The sequence below is a fragment of the Sus scrofa genome, chromosome 7, assembly GCF_000003025.6.
Source record: "Sus scrofa isolate TJ Tabasco breed Duroc chromosome 7, Sscrofa11.1, whole genome shotgun sequence".
NCBI classification, from domain to species: domain Eukaryota; kingdom Metazoa; phylum Chordata; class Mammalia; order Artiodactyla; family Suidae; genus Sus; species Sus scrofa.
This window is the reverse complement of record NC_010449.5, coordinates 92,804,046-92,824,898: the sequence shown is the minus strand read 5'-3', so window position 1 is coordinate 92,824,898 and position 20,853 is coordinate 92,804,046. Positions and strand designations below refer to the sequence as shown.

Below are 20,853 nucleotides of genomic sequence, written 5' to 3'. Positions count from 1 at the left end.
TGGTTGCTGTGGCTCTGGTGTAGGCCAGTGGCTACAGCTCTGATTCAGTTCCTAGCCTGGGAACCTCCATATGCCTTGGGATCGGCCCTAGAAAAGGCAAAAGGACAAAAAAAAAAAAAAAAAAAGAAAGAAAGAAAGAAAGAAAAAAGAAAAAAACAGAAACTATCACATGGGCACTCCCCACCTTCTTACTACTAAACATATAACTGTACCCGTCCCGTCTTCTCTCCCTCCTGTTTTAATGGAGGAGCTGTTTTTCCTCCTAAGCAGGGCCAACTCCTTTCCTATGCTTGGAGTCCCCTCCACTCTGCCCTCTCAGAACTCTTCCTGGTAGACTCCACAGTCTGGTTGTATCTATACATCTTTTTCAATTTTTCCCCTCTGAATAGGATCCTTCTCAATGGTTTTTAATCATTCTCAATCTTCCCCCCTTTTTTTCCTTTTTATAGCCATGCCTACAGCATGTGGAAGTTCCAGGCCAGGGATCAAACCCATGCCATGGCAGCAACCCAAGCTGCTGCAGCGACAACACTAGATCCTTAACCTGCTGCACCACAGAATTACTTCAACCTATTTTTTTTTTTTCTTTTAAAGAAAACAAAACAAAACCCTTCCTGGATCCTAGGTTTCTTTTTAGCTGTTTGCCCACTTAGCTCTGTTTCCTTTTCTTCCACTCACTGTTCAGCCAATTCTCCCCCGGGGCCCAGCACTATCATACCCCCGAGGGACTTCTGGTTGAGATCATCCCGTCTCACAGATAAAGCCTTAGTGTCAACAAACCCATTTTTCACTCAACCTACTCACTTGCCAACAATTAACACAACTGACCTTCTTGGAATGCTCTTGTCTCGGCTCCCATGATAATCCTCCCCAGGTTTTTCTCATATTTCTGACCACCCCTCTGACTCCTTGTAAGTATATCTTTCTCTATCCAAGCATTAACCCCAAGCATCTCTCAAAAGCTCAGTTCCAGGTCTTCTTCTCTTTTCTTTCCACTCAATGCTTCTCCTGAATATTCTTGTTTAGGCCATCACCTCCATATCAATGACCCCAGAGTTTACCATGCATCTGAGCTCAGGCCACTTGTTAATTCTCGGAAGTCTCAGAGGCATCTCAAACTCAATGTAAACGTGTATCTGAACTCATGGTTATCTCCCTCAAAACTTAGCCTTTTCCGGGGGTTTTATTTCAGTGAATACTTATACAAAAATCTAGGCATTTCCCTGATGTCTTGTCCCTCAGCCCCTACTCCCTCTACCCATCACCAATTCTATCTTTTTCCATCAAATCCGTTTACTTCTCTCCAATTCCACTTTCACTAGACTTGTCTAAGCTCCCATTGGCTCTCCCTGTACTAGGTAAAACTTCCTACTCATCTACTCTAGTCCATTTTAGCCCCTTCCAATCCTTTCTTCTTGTAGTAGCCAAAATAATCTTATAAAATGCATATCTGATCATAGAAGCCCGATAAAAACACCCCAGTGATTTTTTAGATAAAGACTAAAATCTTCAACATGGCCAGGCCCCTGCAGAATCGAGCAGCTTCCCAGCTGCACCCTCATTCAATATCATGTTCCCCATCTCATCTGTGCTTCAGCCACAGTGGCCGCCTTCCAGGTCTTCCCGCACCCCCACCTCTGCACCACCCTCTGCCCTTGTGCTGTTACTTTTTCTTGGAACACTGCCACCCAACCACCCAACCAATGAGGTGTCCTCATCCACCCTGCCTTTCCTTCAGATCCCAGCTCCCCTTAATATCTCTAATGGGATTCTCCCACTTTATTTCAGTCTTTTTAGGGCCACGCGCATGACATATGTAAGTTCCCAGGCTTGGGGTCAAATCAGAGCTGTAGCTGCTGGCTTATACCACAGCAACACAAGATCCAAGCTGTGTCTGTGACCTACACCACAGCTCACGGCAACAACGTATCCTTAATCCACTGAGTGAGGCCAGGGATCGAACCCCCAACCTTATGAACACTAGTCAGGTTCGTTACTGCTGAGCCATGATGGGAACTCCAAGGATGCTCCCATTTTATTTTCTCAACCATCATCAGCATTATCATAGCTAATCCTCAGACACATTTACTACAACTTAGTCACTGATCTAAGGATTCTACCAATAAGAATTTGTTATATGTGGGGAGTTCCCTCTGTGGCTCAGAGGTTAACGAACACGACTCATCCATGAGGATGCGAGTTCTATCTCTGGCCTTGCTCGGTGGGTTAAGGATCTGGCGTTGCTGTGAACTGTGGTGTGAGTCTCAGATGCGGCTTGGATCCCAGGCTGCTGCGGCTGTGATTTGACCCCTAGCCTGGGAACCTCCATGTGCTGTGGGTGAGGCCCTACAAAGCAAAAAAATAAAAATAAAAAAGAATTTGTTATATGTGAAAATTGAGTTATCACACCCTTTCTTGTACCACAACTGTAATTTTCCTCATGCACAACACGGAATAATAATGCTCTCTTCATAGCGTGATTGAGAACATAAAATGAGTTAATATCTCTAAAAGACTTGGAACAGTGCCGGCCACATAATAAATGCTCGATAAATGTCGGTAATTGTTAATATTGTTGTAATACTACATTTACTGAATGATTACTTGATTAAAGTCTGTCTCTGTCCTGTAAGTACTATGAACATTGGTCAGGGTCTTCCTTTTTCGCTCACTATTATATTCTTCTTGTTTTCCTAGGGCACTGGCAAATGCTCAAAAGTCATTTCCTGAGTGAATGAATGATAATTGGTGTCCTTCACACAGGATCATTAATTACAAAGCTAAAAAAGAAAGTATGAAAAGCCTTTTAAAAACTACAGTGGGAGGAGTTCCCGTCGTGGTTCAGTGGTTAACGAATCTGACTGGGAACCATGAGGTTGCGGGTTCGATCCCTGGTCTTGCTCAGTGGGTTAAAGATCCCACATTGCCATGAGCTGTGATGTAGGTTACAGACTCGGCTTGGATCCTGCGTTGCTGTGGCCCTGGTATAGGCTGGCAGCTGTAGCTTTGATTAGACCCCTAGCCTGGGAACCTCCATATGCCTAGGGATCGGCCCTAGAAAAGGCAAAAAGACAAAGACAAACAAACAAAAACTACAGAGGGATATAGAAATGTTAAACATTTAATGGTAAACTGTGACGCTAGTATAAGCATGACAGGAATCTTAGGAAAGGAAAACTAATGCCACCTCAAATTGTTGGAGGAGGGGCTCATTGAAGAGCACATACAAAAGAATCCTCTTGCTTCTCCTTGGGCATATTTTACTTTGGGGAAGGGGAATTGTCCAATTTTATTTTCCAAGTGGTGTTTAGCAGGCTGAAGATATTGAATAAACATTTTATATCTATAGAATCATCTCTGGAAAATAAATTTTGTCTATGTGACTATATACCCAGTGTAATAAACGACTATTTTAACAGTTTTTCATCCACTCACTAGGGGTTATTCATGTGAAAGCCTGAAATTAAAAATAAGTAAAAACAGCTGGCTCATGATGCTTTTGTCAAGAAAATGTCAAACACACAAAACCCAGATGGTGAGCATAGAACTAATACTCAAAGCATCACCGAGTAAATATCAAGTGAATAATCCATGCCATTGAGAATTTCTGTCCACTTTCACTCCATAAAGCTTACTTCAAACTGGATTTCTTCATTCATCATGAAGAATTATGCATGGCAAACTTGAATCAAATGTCTAGAAAATAAGTTGAACACGTGATTTGAAAATTCTAGTAACAAATGATATTCTGACTTTAATTACTAAATTCAATTACTTCATAGGCAGGGAACTCACTTCAAGACCTGTGAAAAATGACCCTTTTAAAACATGTATTAGAAATCAATAACAGAATGAAATTTAGGAAGTTCACAATATGTGGAAATTAAACAATCCACTCAAATAACTAATGAGCCATGGAAGAAAGCACAAGGGAAATTAGAAAACACCTTGACATAAATGACAACACACAACATACAAAACTTTTTTATAGGATGCAGCTGAAACAGTGCTAGAGAGAAATTAACCACTGTAAATATCTATATTAAAAAGAAAAGTCTCAGAGTTCCATTCGTGGCACAGTGGAAACGAATCTGACTAGGAACCATGAGGTTGCCGGTTGGACCCCTGGCCTCGATCAGTGGGTTAAGGATCCGGTGTTGCCGTGAGCTGTGGTGTAGGTTGCAGACTCGCCTCAGATCTGGCATTGCTATGGCTGTGGTGTGGCTGGCAGCTGTAGCTCCGATTTGACCCTTAGCCTGGGAACCTCCATATGCTGAGGCGTGACCCTAAAAAAAAAAGGCAAAAAAAAGTTCTCAAGTTAGTAACCAAACTTTCCAATTTAAGAAATTAGAAAAAGAAAACTAAACCTAAAGCAAGAAGAAGGAAGGAAATAACAAGGACTAAAGCAGAAGTAAATAAAAAAGGAGAAGCAAAAAAAAAAAAAGAAAGAAAAATAGAAAGAATAAAAAAACCCAGATTTGGTTCTTTGAAAATAGCAATAAAATTGACAAAACTGTAGCTGGACTGACCAAGAAAAAGAGAGAGAAGACTCAAATTACTAAAATCGGGAATAAAGAGGTGATATTATACCAACCTTACAGAAATAAAAAGAATTAAAAGGGATTGCTATTAACATGCCAGAAGAATTAGATAACCTACATGAATTCCTAGATACACCCAAACTACCAAAACTGAATCAAGAAGAAATAGAAAATCTAAACAGACCTATAACAAGGGGTCAAATCAGTAATCAAAACTGTCCCACAAAGAATTCAGGCCAGATGACTTCCCTAGTGAATCCTACTAATTGTTTAAAAAAGAATTAATACTAATCCTTCACAAACTCTTCCAAAAAATATCCAATGGACTTGCATCTCATTTTATAAGGCCAATGATTACCCTGACACCAAAACCAGACAAAGACGACACAAGAAAAGAAAACTAAAACCAACATCTCTATGAATACAGTAAAAAGAAGACAAAGCAAAACCAAAAACCTCAATAAAATACTAGCAAAGCAAATCCAGCAACATATAAAAGGATTAAAAACCAGGACCAAGTAGAATTTATCTCAGGAATGTAAGATTAATTTAACATATGAAAATCATATAAATAAAGAACAAAAAATACATGGTCATCTCAATATGCAAAGAAAGCATTTGACAAAATCCAACACACTTTCAACATTAAAAAAAAAAATTCTACAACTAGGAATAACAAGGAACTTTTGCAATCTGATAAGGGAATCACATAAAATCCATGGCTAACATAACATTTAATGGTGACTAATAGCAGGAACAAGACAAGATGTTTGCTTTTACCATTTCTATCTACCTTTCTTTCTTTTGCTTTTACTACTTCCTTTTTTCCTTTTTTTTCCTTTTTTTCCTTTTTAGGGCCACACCCCAGGCTAGGGGTCCAATTGGAGCTACAGTTGCTGGCCTACACCACAGCCACAGCACAGATCCAAGCTGCATTTGTGACCTACACCACATGGCTCGGCAACGCCGGATCCTTAACCCACTGATCAAGGCCAGGGATCAAACCCAAATCCTCATGGATCCTAGTTGGGTTCGTTAACTGCTGAGCCACGACAGGAACTCCTGCTTTTACTACTTCTGTTCAACACTGTACTAGAAGGTCTAGCCAAGGCAATTAGGTAAGAAAAAGAAATAAAAGGGATCCAGATTGAAAAGGAAGAAGAAAAACTAAGTCTATTAGCCTGTGACATGATCTTATACATAGAAATTTTAAGAAACCTACCAAAAACTATTAAAGCCAATACCCAGCTCAAGCAAATTTGCAGTATAGAAGGTCAATACACAAAAATCTATTGTATTTCTATACACTGGCAATTCAATGGAGGAAAGAACAGTCTTTTTAAAAAAATGGTGCTAGGATGATTAGATGTCTATATGCAAAAAGAATAAAGTTGGACCCTTAGCTCACACTTTATACAAAAATTAACTCAAAATGGATGACAGACCTAAATGTAAGAGTTAATACCATACAACTCTTAGAAGAAATATAGGAGTAAATCTTTGTAACTTTGGATTAGGCAGTGTTTCTCAGATATGATACCAAAAGCACAAGTAACAAAGGAAAAAACATATTTAGACCTCAACAAAATTTTAAAACTTTTGTGATTCAAAGGATAAAATCAAGAAAATGGGAGTTCCCGTCATGGCGCAGTGGTTAATGAATCCGACTAGGAACCATGAGGTTGCGGGTTCGGTCCCTGCCCTTGCTCAGTGGGTTAACGATCCGGCGTTGCTGTGAGCTGTGGTGTAGGTTGCAGACGCGGCTCAGATCCCGCGTTGCTGTGGCTCTGGCGTAGGCCGGTGGCTACAGCTCCGATTCAACCCCTAGCCTGGGAACCTCCATATGCTGGGAGCGGCCCAAGAAATAGCAACAACAACAACAACAACAAAAAGACAAAAAAAAGACAAAAAAAAAAAAAAAAAAAGAAAAAAGAAAATGAAAAGACAACTCACGGAATAGGAAAAACATTTGCAATTTATATATCTGATTAGGCACTTGTATCTAAAATATGTAAAGAACTCTTACAAGCCAGCAATAAAACGATAAACAATTTTAAAATGGGCAAAAGGAGTTCCCGTCATGGCTCAGAGAAAACGAATCTGACTAGCATCCATGAGGATGAAGGTCTGATCCCTGGCCTCGCTCAGTGGATTAAGAATCTGGCATTGGGGAGTTCCCGTGGTGGCGCAGTGGTTAACGAATCCGACTAGGAACCATGAGGTTGCGGGTTTGATCCCTGCCCTTGCTCAGTGGGTTAAAGATCCTGCGTTGCCGTGAGCTGTGGTGTAGGTCGCAGACGCAGCTCGGATCTCACGTTGCTGTGGCTCTGGCGTAGGCCAGTGGCTACAGCTCCGATTAGACCCCTAGCCTGGGAACCTCCATATGCCGCGAGAGCGGCCCAAGAAATGGCAAAAAGACAAAAAAAAAAAAAAAAAAAAAAAAGAATCTGGCATTGCCATGAGCTGTTGTGTAAGTCGCAAATGCGGCTCGGCATTGCTGTGGTGTAGGCTGGCAGGTACAGCTCTGATTCAACCCCTAGCCTGGGAGCCTCCATATGCGGTGGGCGCTGGTCCTAAAAAGACAAAAACAAAAACAAAAAAGTAAAAATAGGCAAAGGATCTGAATAGATTTCTCCAAAGAAGATTATAAATGGCCAATAAGCACATGAAAAGATGCTCAAACATCAAAGGTCATCACGGAATTGCGATGAGAAGCCATTTCACGCACTTGTATGACTATAATAAAAAGATGGACAATAACAGGGATGGACAAGGATATGGAAAAACTGGAACCTTCATACACTGTTGGTGGGAATATAAAATTGTCAGCTGTTTTGGAAAGTAGTTTGGAAGTTCCTTGCAAAGTTAATCATAGGTTATCAAATGAAAACACATGACCACACAAAAACTCATACACAGATGTTAAAAGTAGGATTCATAATACTCAAAAAGTGGAAATAGCCCAAATGCCTATCAACTAATGAAGGGATAATCAAAATGCGGTATTATAAATATAACAGAATATAGTTTGGTCTAAAAAAAGAATGAAGTACTGATACATGCTACAACAATGGGATATATCTTTTTTTTTTTTTTGGTCTTTTTGCCTTTTCTATGGCCACATGCATGGCATATGGAGGTTCCCAGGCTAGGGGTCGAATCAGAGCTGTAGCCGCTGGCCAGAGCCACAACGACGCGGGATCTGAGCCACGTCTTCCACCTACACCACAGCTTACGGCAATGCCGGATCTTTAACCCACTGAGTGAAGCCAGGGATTGAACCTGCAACCTCATGGTTCCTAGTCGGATTCGTTAAACACTGAGCCACAACGGGAACTTCTTTCTCAGTTTTTTTTTAAACAAACGGTTTCTAATATTTGAGCAGTTCCTTAGCATCTAGTCAGTTTTTAAAGATTCTTTATCAGGGCCAAACAAAATAAAAATCAAAGAACAAATGTCTTTCTTCTTCTTCTTTTGCTTTGTTTTTGCTTTTTAGGGCTGCACCCGAGGCACATGGAGGTTCCCAGGCTAGGGGTAGAACAGGACCTATAGCTGCTGGCCTATACCGTAGCCACAGCTACATCAGATCTGAGCCGTATCTTTGACCTACACCACAGCTTATGGCAACGCCGGCTCCTTAACTGAGCAAGGCCAGGGATTGAACCCGTAACCTCACGGTTCCTAGTCAGATTTGTTTCTGTTGGGCCACGTCTTCTTCTTCTTCTTTTTTTTTTTTTTTTGGTCTTTTTGTCTTTTCTAGGGCCACATGCACGGCATATGGAGGCTCCCAGGCTAGGGGTCTAATCAGAGCTGTAGCCGCCAGCCTACACCACAGCCACAGCAATGCCAAATCTGAGCCGCTTTCTTCTACCTACACCGCAGCTCACGGCAATGCCGGATCCTTAACCCAGTGATCGAGGCATGGAACCCGAAACCTCATGGTTCCTAGTCGTATTGTTAACCACTAAGCCACAACGGGAACTCCGTCCTCTTCTTTTTTTTAATGGCTGCACCCACAGTATATGGAAATTCTCAGGCCAGGAAGTGAATCCAAGCCTCTGCAGCAGCCTGAACTGCTCCAGTTGGATTCTTAGCCCACTGTGCCATAGCAGTTAGTTCCAGAATGAATTTTCAAAATAGTGTTTCAAGGCTTTCTAAGTACAAATGTTAATATACATAAGTTTCTGGGCCTAATTAGAAAAAATATGAATTTTTCACTTTTCTCCCTCTTTTTCCACACATTCTATGTACAGATAAATTACTGAGTCAAATTTCATTTGCTACTTTTAAGTTAATTACACTGGCCTTTTTACTATAAATGCTTATATTAAAAAAGCCAAGCTCTTATGGTCTTTGGAGCTGATTAAATGGTTTGTGTTATCTAGTTATGCACAATATCATTAGTTTGCAATAAATGACACAAAGGACCATGTTAAATTCATAATCACAGCAAAAATATATCAGGTATGGTTGCCAGATTTAGCAAATAAAAATACATGGTGCCCGAATAAATCTGAATTTCAGCTAAACAATGAATAATAATGTCAGGATAAGTATACCCCAAATATTACAAGTATGGGACATAATTATGCTAAAATAATTATTCTTTGTTCATCTGAAATTCATATAGAACCGCGCATCCTTCACCTTACCTGGAAATTCAAATTATAGAAATCGGAGAGATTTTATGCACGCTCCTTACAAAAAGCTGCCGAAACTAGCAGTAGTATAGTACCTGACAGAGCAGTCCCTACGGTTTTGTCCTGGCTGGTCACTGAATAGTTAAGGACGTTTCCAGCAAGGTCTTAGAATTGGGCTGGCTTCTTACCAGATCCTACTCTATTTTTAGGCTGAGGTAAATGGGACACTTATTCCAGGAATTGGGAAAAAGCAAGTCATATTTAAAATTGTAGAGAAGAGATGTGCTTGAGTGAGGAGGGTGTCACATATGGCCACAGTAAAGGCCACTTCAACCACATCCTTACTGTAAACATCTCCCTCACCCCGGCAAAATAAAGTAGGTATAAATGAGGCTCTTTGGATCAGAAGGAGCCAGAGGGCTCCTTGTTTTTGAATGTGTGGATTGATTAGGTCAAGCAAAGGAACAGAGAGATGGGAAACTGGCTTTAAAGTCCTCTCCCCTGGAATGAAGTACAGACACCTCAAACTCAACATTTGAAACTGAAGTTATTCCTTCCCCTCCAAATTCTTCCTCTCTACCTGATTTCATTTATGTAGTCAACAAATATTTAGGGGAGTGCCCGTTGTGGCTCAGCAGAAACGAATCTTACTAGCATCCAAGAGGATGAAGGTTTGATCCCTGGCCCCGCTCAGCTCAGTGGGTTCAGGATCTGGTGTTGCTGAGAGCTATGGTGTAGGTCACAGAGGAGGCTCGGATCCCGTGCTGCTGTGGCTGTGGCGTAGGCCAGTGGATATTCCGATTCAACCCCTAGCCTGGGAACTTTCACATGCTGCCCCATATGGCCCTAAAAAACAAACACCCTCCCCTGTCTCTGCAATATTTAAGTGGCTACTCAGTTTCAGTATGTGCTAGCTCTGGATATAAATCCATGAGCAGAACAGGCATGGTCCCTGCTCTCAGAGAGCTTAACAGCAGAATGGCGGAACATACCTATATAATGATATGTTTAATTACATACAGACCATGACATTATGACATTGCTGTGAAGAAGAGACATTGGTTGCTAGGATGAAAAGACATTGATTATAATTTGGCTGGTATACCACTACTGATCTTTATGGTGCTGTTATAATGAATAAACACTACGAAGCATCCTGAAAATTAAAATTTTTAAGGGAAAGTATTACATATTTTCCTGTTTAGGGAAATATTCCATTAAAACCACACTTTCTGGAATTTAGGGAATTTCTGTGATGTTTGGCAACATTTGTTATAATGTTGATTTTTAAATCAAACATTTTACTTGCATTTTTGTTATGAGTATGATTCATCTTATCATTGTCCTTGTACAAAAAGTAGAAGTAGCTCATTTTGCTTGATGGGGGTCCTCTTCATGGCCCCTCTTTCACGGTGCGTATACCTGACTGTTCATGTGCTCTCTCTGACAGAGGATGCAATTCCTGCTAAATTGAAAGGGCAAAACTGACAACCGCCTATTCTAGTAGTCTATTACCGTTTAATGACAGAGGATAGCTTCTGGGAAAAATACACTGACAAGGGGATTTTTTACTGTACCTAGTAGAATTCCAAAGCACTTAACACCCAATCTCCTCACTAGGGGGGGAACGCGGAGGCTCCTGGCCTATTGACGTGCAGCTACTTCGGGCCTGGAATGCAGCTGCTGGTTAACAGCTGTTCAGCTTCTGAGCTCTACACTCAAGACCTTGAAGGGGAGCTCACCGCATCCAATTAAATAACATAAATTGCTATTTTTGAATAATGTGTCTTATGTCTTGCAGGTGAGCCTTCTCAACTCGGTTTTGGGCAATTTTCTTCTCAGTTCTTAAGAATTCCTTCCCCGCCCCCTCTCTTTCTCTGATACCACTTTATCATCTACCAGAGGGAACCCGGTTTAGCCTTTTTCACTGAATGGCTGGAGGAAGGGAAAATTATTAGAGAACTGAATAGGGGGAGGGGTAGTGTTAAAAATTTCTTTGGGGAACCCCAAGCAACCTTACCCCAAGAGTCCAGTCCTAACTCCTGGTTCCCTTCCCGTGGGCAGGGCTCGGGCGGCCCCAGGAAGAGGTGAACTGAGGGAGGACGATCGGAGCCTGTGCCCGCAGTCCTCCCTCCACCTCTCTGCCACCTCGGGCTGCATTTTCCGGACCGAAAAAAAGCGCGGGGAGCCGCACTCGCCCCGACGCTGGGCCTCCGGGAGGCGACGGACCGCCGGCCGCCTGGGGAGTAAGGCGAGCCCGCAGCCCCGTGGCCACTTTGATTGTTGCGCGCCTCCAACTTCACAGAGTGCAACGCTCAGGGGGTGCAGCCGGGCCTCCGCCCTGCGCGACTCGGGTCCTCGCGCCGGGAGGAGCTGCGGCGCGGGGACAGCCGAGCCGCCGCCCGCCGCCTCGAGGCCAGCAGCCCGCGTCCTTCCCGCCTGGAGCCCGCGGCGGGGGAGGGGCCGCTGCCACCCGCATTCTCCCGGCCCCCGCGGCCGGCGGAAGGGCCGCGCGCATCGCGGAAGCGCGGCCGCAGCTGAGGATCAGCTGCTGGAGGGGGCGGAGAAGGAGAAGGAGGAGCCTAGGAGGGGGAAGGGGAGGGAGGGGACCGTCAGGAAGCCGCGAACGCCACCGAGTGTCTGCACACCTCGCTCCGTCTGCTATGGCTGGTTAAAGAACCATCCGGATCGCAGCGCGGGGGGAGGGCCGGGTGGGGGGAGAGCGGCGGCCGCGCGTGAGGCCGAGGGAGGGGCGGCGGCGCGAGCGGCGGCGGCGGCGGTTCCAGCATGAAGAGGAGAGCTGGCCTGGGGGGCAGCATGAGGTCAGTGGTGGGCTTCTTGTCCCAGCGGGGCTTGCATGGGGACCCCCTGCTCACTCAGGACTTTCAGAGGAGACGCCTGCGAGGCTGCAGAAACCTCTACAAGAAGGACCTCCTCGGCCACTTCGGCTGTGTCAATGCCATTGAATTCTCCAACAATGGAGGCCAGTGGCTGGTCTCAGGTAAATCAACCCCCTTCCCCTCCCTGCGGCCCCCTTCCAACCTCCCTTTTCCGCTCTCCCTCGCTACCCTCCTCCTGCCCTCCGTCCCCACCCCCTCCCTCCTCAACCCCCCCCCTTTTCGGCGGTGGGAAGGTTGGGTGTCAGATTAAACCTTGGCACGGGGAGAGAGGGAGGGAGGGGAAGGAGAGGATGTCTTCTATAAAATAAAAGACCTAAAATGGTTGACAGGTCCTTAATTCGCCTTATCCCAAGTGTAAAGTGCTCTCTCCTGGTGACTGCCCTGAAAGTGTGGGTCGGGGAGGGGGGCGAGGTTACTGCTTGACAAAGTTTGATGGGAAACTCTTCCTCCGTGTACTTTAAAAGGTGCGGGGGGCATTTGGACGATTTAGAGGGGAGGAGGCCGAGGCGCCGGAGGCGGCGGGGGGGGGGAAGCTCGAGCCTCTGTCGCCGGCGTCCGGGCAAGGGGCCTTGGGTCCGGGCGGTGACAGGGCCGGCCGCTGGAGGGGTGAGTGGAGGGGAGGTGACGGGCCCCTCAGGGGCCCGGCTCCATCTCCTCGGGGTCTGGGGTGGCCTCTTCCGTGTCGTGTTTTTCTTATGATTCGGGAGTGCCGAGGGCTCTGGAGGCCAAGGGGCCACTGGTCTGAACTTAAATGCGCAACTTGTGAGCCAGGGGTGGGGGGTGGGAGACCCCGGGAGACTTGTTGGCGGGAGCCCGGCTCCTGCACCCCCTTTCCCGCGCCTGCCGTTGCAGGTGGTCTCCGCACCTCCTCCCTCCCGCCTAGCTGGCCTTGGTTGCCCCCGGGCTCCCCCTCCGGTGTGGGGAAAGTGGCGAAATCGAGGCCGGGGCTCCGGCCGAGCGGTGTAGGCCTCGCTCTCCCGGGGCGCCTAGCGACAGGCAGCTGAATCGATAGCCTATTGCTCCCGGGGAGGCCGGGGCCGAGCGGGTGGCGGCGACAGCTGCCCCGGGGGAGGTGCGCCTGCCGCCCGTGGGGGCGCTCGCTGCTGCCGCGCTCCTCCCAGGGGTCGTGGGCCCAGGGCGGGCGAATGGGGATGGGGTACGCTGGAGCCGGGGGCGGCCCCCCCGAAAGCCGGCTCAGGGGCGGAGGGCGAAGACGGCTGAGCTGGCGTTCGCGCTCGCTTTCTGCCCTCCCTACTCCGTCCCTTTTCCTACATCGAGAGGGAGGAAACGAGAGCCTAGCACTGGACGTGGCGCTTCGCTTCACCCAGGCTAGTCCCAGAATGGTTTTCTAATTTACGTCAGTGGGCAGCTCGCCAGAAACTTCTGGGATCATGGCAAAGCATCCGTCTTCTTGACGAGTTGCACTAGGAAGTGACACGGGGCATGCGGGCCAATTTGGGGGGTAGCAGAGATAAGACTTGTGTGAACGTTTCACGATAAACCTCCTGGGGTTTCTCCAGGACTAACTTGACTTTTCCACCCCAGATCGTTTTCTCTTTGACTAGGTAGATTTTGGCCCAGGATCATCTGCCAAAGAAACCTGATATTCCACTTAAAGGCATTCCCCAAACAAAAGCTTCCTTCCCCCACAAGGCCAAAAATTCCAGGGGCAAAAAAGGGGAAAGAGCTTTTAAAAGAGCTCTCAAAATTTTTCCCTTGCTGCTGCTTCTGTATTCATCATACTCCTGTCTCCTTTCCAGACGGGATATGTTCCATCAGAGATGTTTCCAGACACAAGTAAACTCACCCTCCTGGGTGAGGGAATTGGGGGCTGCTCTTATAGACTGAACTAATCATGTTGATTGATCATAAATGCAGTCATACGTTGTTCAATTTAACATGCTTTTTAGCAATAACAGATTTATTAAGATGTAATTCACATGCCATACAATTCATCCATTTAAAGTTAACACTTTTTTAAAAAGCGCTAAAGAGTTGCCTCTCATCCTCTACCAGTTATCCTTGTGCAGTACCTTCCCCTGTGTCTGAAATGAACCCTATTTTCTCTAGACTTGGCCACTTCATTTCCTTTATCTTAATTTTAGTTTGTGGAAGAGCAGGGGCCTTTCCAAGGGGCAGGCTCTGGCAAACCTGGTTCTAGACATTATTTCTATTTTTCTAGGCCTGAGTTGCCCATCTCCACAGTGCTTTCTGGGTTCCAGCCTTCTTTGCACCTTACTCCTCTGCCTTTCCCTCACACTTCCCTCTAGCTCAGTTCTTCCTGTTTCCTTTTTATCTACTGCTGTACTTGGTCCTAGTCCTTCCGGGAGGCTTTTCCACCTGGCTCTCTAGTTTAGCTCAGATAATGTTAGTTTTCCTTGTTCCCTGAACACAGAGTTTTGGTTAAAAGCCTTACTGCTTGCTAGTCACAATCTATTCTGAGTACAACTTAATACTAACAGAAAGTTCTCCTGTTTGCTTCAGATAAGGAAGCCCCTCTGGGAATCATATATCTACTTTCACTTGTTAAAGCTAATTAAATTTTGTTCTGGGGAATCCTTCCCAAAATTAAAGCTATTTAAGGTGTCATGTTTACATTTTATCTGTCTTGTCCTTTTTTAGCAGTTAATACCTGAGGGGAGGAGCACATGGGAGACATACTTGCTGTCTGTACCTAATGTTTCACCATAATTTGGTGGGATGCCAGCCTCTGGGATGGTAATGAGATTACTCTTAAGCATTTTGTTGTAGTTCTTGTATCTTGTCTGGATTGGTTAAAGCCCTTGAAAGTGGTAATTAAAATGATAGATTGTTACATAGAAAAAGAGATCAGATTTGTGGTTACCCAAGGGGGGTGGGAATTTGGATGAAGACAGTCAAAAGGCACAAACTTCCAATTATAAGATAAACAAGTACTAGGGATGTGATGTGTAATGTACAACAGGATAAATATAATTAACACTGCCATATGTTATATATGAAAATTAAGAGAGCAAATCTTTAGAGTTCTCATCACAAGAAAAAAAATTTTTCTATTTCTTTAGTTTTGTGTCTATATGAGATGATAGATTTTTGCTAAACTTACTGTGATTATCATTCATCATGTATGTAAGCCAAGTCATTATTCTGTACACCTTAAACGTATACAGTGCTGTACCAATTATATCTCAGTAAAACTGGAAGAAAAATAATTTTTTTTAAATGAAAGATTGTTGATAGTTTGTTCACTGTTTCCATTTTCTAATTGTGTAAGCAGGCTCATATGTCTTTTTTTTTTTTTTTTTCCCGTCTTTTCTAGGGCCGCTCCTGCAGCACATGGAGGTTCTCAGGCTAGGGGTCTAATTAGAGCTGTAGCCTCCGGCCTACACCAGAGCCACAGCAACGCCAGATCCGAGCCACATCTGTGACCTACACCACAGCTCACGGCAACACCGGATCCTTAACCCAATGAGCAAGGCCAGGGATCAAACCCACAACCTCATGGTTCCTAGTCGGATTCGTTAACCACTGAGCCATGGCAGGAACTCCAAGCAGGCTCATATTTCTTCTAACTGATATACACTATTTGATAGAATTCACTTAGATGGAGAGCACAAATGTTTACATGACTCCCCGGCCTTAGGGAATGCTGTTTTTGTTAAGGATACGTCATTGCTTTTTTGTTCTAACAACTATCGCCTTTTCTAGGGTACAGTGAGGCTAGCAGATATCAAGAGTAAGCCAGAGAAAACCGGGAAGGAGAAAAGGTGCCCTGCTGGGAAGTGAGACTTTGACAGCCATAGGGGGAGGATGGATTTTTGACATTTTGAAACATAGAAATATTTTAACCCAAAAAGTATTTTTCTTTACTGTTTTTATTTTTTTTTCCTTTTTGCTATTTCTTTGGGCCGCTCCCGCGGCATATGGAGGTTCCCAGGCTAGGGGTCGAATCGGAGCTGTAGCCCCCGGCCTACGCCAGAGCCACAGCAACGCAGGATCCGATCCGCGTCTGCAACCTACACCGCAGCTCACGGCAATGCTGGATTGTTAACTCACTGAGCAAGGGCAGGGACCGAACCCACAACCTCATGGTTCCTAGTCGGATTCGTTAACCACTGCGCTACGATGGGAACTCCTTTCTTTACTGTTGATTAGAAAAGGGCACTATTGTGATATGATGTAAGGCAGTGTGGTATATATAGCATACACATAGTTGAAATCACCGCTGTATCATTTAATGCGTGACCTTAGTCAAGTTGCTAAGCCTCTCTTTCCTGATGTAAGCAATGGGAAAGCAGCACCCACTTGTAGGGCTGTTGTGAGAGCCACATTAGGCAAAGTTTAGATTGGGTGCTGAACAGAGTGCCAGGCCACTCAGAAAAAAATGCTGAGTTTGTTTTCTTTCCCCTTTGTACTTCTAACTCATGGTGTCATTATTAGCTGACACTCGTTCTTACAGTGCTGGTAATGAACATGTGCAGTGGGGCAGACAGGAGAGTTTTGTGACTTTTTGATGAGGAATGAGGAGGCACAATATGGTGTGGAAATTGGCATTGGGTGTCACACGATATATTGGAGGCTCTACCAGCCACAAGTTTTTCTATAACTTCAGTTAAAACTTCACGCCTCAGCCGTAAACTGGGATCACAAGTTGCCCTTACTACCCAACACAGAGGTGGTATTCAGTGATATGTTGCATCTGAAGTTACTTTGTGGACTATAGGGTTTGAATGAACATTACTTTCTGTAAAGGATAGCTTATGCTAGATGCTTGCAGTCTCATCTTGGAATATTTATGGGTGTTAGTTCTTTGAGAGATAATGAACAACATTGTGTGTTGAAGTGCTACTTACCAGAGTTCCTAACAACATCAAGGAGGTTATGCTAGGACACATATATAAAGGGTTAGCCTGCCTGGGTTTACCTTTTAAGTCTTTGGTTGCATCTAATTCTTTAAGGTGCCCCTTAGATTTCTCCTTTTGCTTTATGGGGTCTTTTGTATGTTTGTTTAAAAGTCTTTTTATTTTTTTTTCTGGGGAAGAAGATGAACATCTTCTGATTTGATTGAGAGACCAATCAGAATGTAGCTCTGTATATACCTCATTTGGATGATAACTCTCTGCTTTCTGGTATCTTGTAAATGGTTTGTGTAAACAGAATCTAGCAGTAAACAGAAGTATTCAGCTCTCTGGGATCAGAGTTGCTGTAATATTGTTTACCCTGAATTGATATTTAAAGCACTGGAACTTGTAGAGCTAAGCAGATTAATAATCCGTAGGTATGAAGTTTTGAATTACAAAGAGAGGTTATGATCTCTCTTTTTCTTTTTCTTTTTTTGTCTTTTTGCCATTTCTTGAGCCACTCCCGAGGCATATGGAGGTTCCCAGGCTAGGGGTCTAATCAGAGCTGTAGCTGCCTACGCCAGAGCCACAGCAACGCGGGATCCGAGCTGAGTCTGCAACCTATACCACAGCTCACAGTAACACCAGATCGTTAACCCACTGAACAAGGGCAGGGACCGAACCTGCAACCTCATGGTTCCTAGTCGGATTCGTTAACCACTGCACCATGACGGGAACTCCCTGATCTCTTTTTTTAATGTGTGTGACTAAATGTAGAAAAAGCACCTTCAGAAGCTTTTCAAATAGCATCAGCAACTATACTATTTCAAAGTGCTACTAATTAAGTAGAAGTTGTGAATGGGGAGAGGTATTTAATTATTTGGTCATAATATTTATAATTGGGCTAACTATTTAGTCCTATTTCTGTTTCATATGGGTCTCTGACTTTATTGATCATTATAAGCAACCACAGTTGATGGAGATAAGAGCATGAACTCTGGAGTCTATAGAGTGCCTGGGGTGAACATCACCTCGCTAACTAGGTTACCTTTGACAAGTCACTTATCCTTTCTGTTTCCTCATCCATATAATAAAGACAGTAATACCTCACAGGGTTGTAGAGCATTGAATGAAATAACAATTATAATGTTCTTTGCACGAGGGCCTAGATCATTGCCATTGTAGTATTGGTTGCTGCTAGTGTCTTAACTGTTATTACTGTTGTTTAACTTGAACCTCACAAAAAGATGTTAGGAGATTGACACTCAACATCTAACATTTATTGCACATGGCACAGTGCAGTGTGAAAAATTGAGAATGATCTCAGGGAGAGGAATTGTTATAAATACTTTGTGAATAATCTAAATTCCATATTGTCATCAAAGCATAATTTTAAGCTTCAAGTAATAGCTTTGATAATAACTGTATGCTTAATTGGAACGCATTAATTAATGATCATTTCCTGTTGCCCAGTTATGAGTTATATTTCATTTTATGGAATCAATTTTTTTGTAGATAACTTTGTGTGAGAGTGTATTATCTACAGGTAAAGTTTGTGGCTTTAGCCAGTTAAAGTCTCATTTTATTAAAACTTCTCATATGTTTAATTAGAATGAATTCCTTGGTCTGGGGGTTAATTTATCAAGAGAAATAGGGCCAATGGCAGGGCAGATTTCTTTTTCTTTTTTTATTAAAGTATAGTTGATTCACAGTGTTGTGCCAGGGCAGATTTCTGATTTTAAAAAACTTTTGTAATAAGTACATTTTGACATGGAGATTAGGAAATCAGTTCTTGCTTTTTCTTCTGGGCTTTTTCTTTTTACTGATAATTCATTCCTGTGAAGGCGTTAAATTTTATTCTTTGGTCTGTTAGTTCAATGAATAGTTTTTGAGTGCATACTGTTTATAAGACAGGAGCTGTGGGAAGAACAGAGATGATGAATCAGATAGAAATCAGCCTCTTAAGAAGCTTGCATTTTGGCAACATTTACTTCTCAGTTGTAACAGTGCATGACCCTTTTTAACTTTTTCTTCTGCTTAATGACACTTTAATAGATATTTGATTTTTCTCTAGATTGTGGTCTTTAATACAACAAAAATCCCCTTGTCTATGAGCTTTAGTGGGAAAGAAAGAGGCTCATAGATAATAGCTTTCGAGGACATTGCTATGATAAATTATAGGGAACATGTCATAAGGATAAGATTATAACATGGATGTTTTATAGATACACATTTTTTTTTTCCTACTTGTTCTTCAGTCAGCTAATTGATGTCTGTCAAAGATTGGCAAATTTAGAATTATACCTGGGTTTGTCACTTCTGCTTTAAATAACCTAGTGAGGTTTAAGTAATGACCACTAGTCTCACTGGACATTATAAGCATATCAAAAAGTCTATGTGTTCAGTATTGTTCAAAGGATAACCACTGATTTGACTCAGGTCAATGTGTTTTTGATTATTAAGAGTTCTAAAGAAGAGCAGTAGCCTTCAGTTATGTATCCTGGCACACTGAAAGGAGGTGTCAGGCCAGGTACAGGTATGTGCTCATTCACTGATTATTGATAGATTTGGTTGTCAGGTACAGTTGGAATCATATAGATCAGGGAAACTTTACTGACCAGTAAAATGAGGCAAATGGATACTGCTTTCTGAATTCTGAGTTAGGAAGTGGATGCATTTATTTTCTTGTGCTTTGAGCAAGGTGAAGAGTACTTTCATTGCTAATAAACAAAGAGTGCTTATTTTCATCTTTCCTTTTCTCTTACATGGTTTCAAGAAAGAAGTAATTGCTTTTCTCATTTTTTTAAGTCTCATTTTGATCTTTCCTTTTCTCTTACATGGTTTCAAGAAAGAAGTAAGGTGCTTTTCTCATTTTTGTAGTCTGAATTTTAAAGACTTATAAGGTTGAAGGAACTAAAATCCTTATTCAAATGAAGATTATGTAGGTTAAAAGGAACTGATTTTGTTTTAAAATTTTTGTTTTCAATTTTTAGTGCCCCACATTATATTAATAGCATTTTTTCTTATAATTAAAAAACTGAATATTGATCTGTTAGGATTAACCCTTAGATTACTGTGTCAATGTGAAATTATATTTCTATTCTCTGTTCTTTAAAATTTTTAAGTAATAAGGTTAGGTTACTGTTGGGTATATAAGCTGATATAAAGTGTGGGTATATAGGCTGGTTTTAGGTGATCTTGAAGTGAATATTTACATTTTTAATAGCACATTGATTTTACACATGGTAGAAAATATAAATATAAAATAAAATATCTTTCATGGATTTATTGCTCAAGGTGAGGTTAATTTTTTTTTCTTTTTGTCTTTTTAGGGCTGTACCAGTGGCATATGGAAGTTCCCAGGCTAGGGGTCAAATTGGAGTTGTGGCTGCTAGCCTGTGCCACAGCCACAGCAATGCCAGATCTGAGCCTCGTCTGCAACCTACACCATAGCTTGTGGCAATGCCGGATCCTTAACCCACTGAGTGAGACCAGGGATCAACCCACATCCTCATAGATATTAGTCGGGTTTGTAACCCACTGAGCCACAATGGGAACTCCCAGGTGAGGTTAAATTTTAAAAAGTCAATTTAAAGTAAAAGAATGTGTTGTGTGGATATGGCACAAATCAAAAGGTCATCATGATTGACTGAAACTTGGGAAATAATGCAGTAGGTAACCTTTTTTATTTCTTCCTGTTTTCTCATAAAATCAAAGCGATGGAAAGAACTTCATTTTATGGAAAAGGGAGTAGAGAAGTAGAAAGGTGACTTGCCCATAGCTGCCTGGTTAGTCTTTGGCAGTGAAGACTCTTGAGTAGGGCCCATTGCTCCAAGGCAAGTGCTGCTTCTAAGTTGCATTTTTATATTTTTCTGTCCCTTTTCTTAGGGGCAGGCCACCTTTTCTGGAGCTCATCTAAAAATTTGAAAGCTGGGAGTTCCCGTCGTGGCGC

At 43.1% G+C, this 20,853-nt stretch overlaps 1 protein-coding gene across 3 annotated transcripts in view; it reads left to right on the top strand.

Annotated features, from left to right (window-relative positions):
• DCAF5 (DDB1 and CUL4 associated factor 5) overlaps positions 11,602-20,853 on the top strand; it is a 95,754-nt gene continuing 86,502 nt past the window's right edge. The window contains exon 1 of one of the 3 annotated variants that reach the window (XM_021099398.1): positions 11,602-12,182. In XM_021099398.1, coding sequence (XP_020955057.1) covers positions 11,969-12,182 — 214 coding nt within the window. In that variant the 5' untranslated portion in view covers positions 11,602-11,968. Of the gene's footprint in view, positions 12,183-12,577; positions 12,688-20,853 lie in introns of those variants that run through there. The other 2 variants (XM_021099399.1, XM_021099401.1) reach the window with 2 other exon arrangements.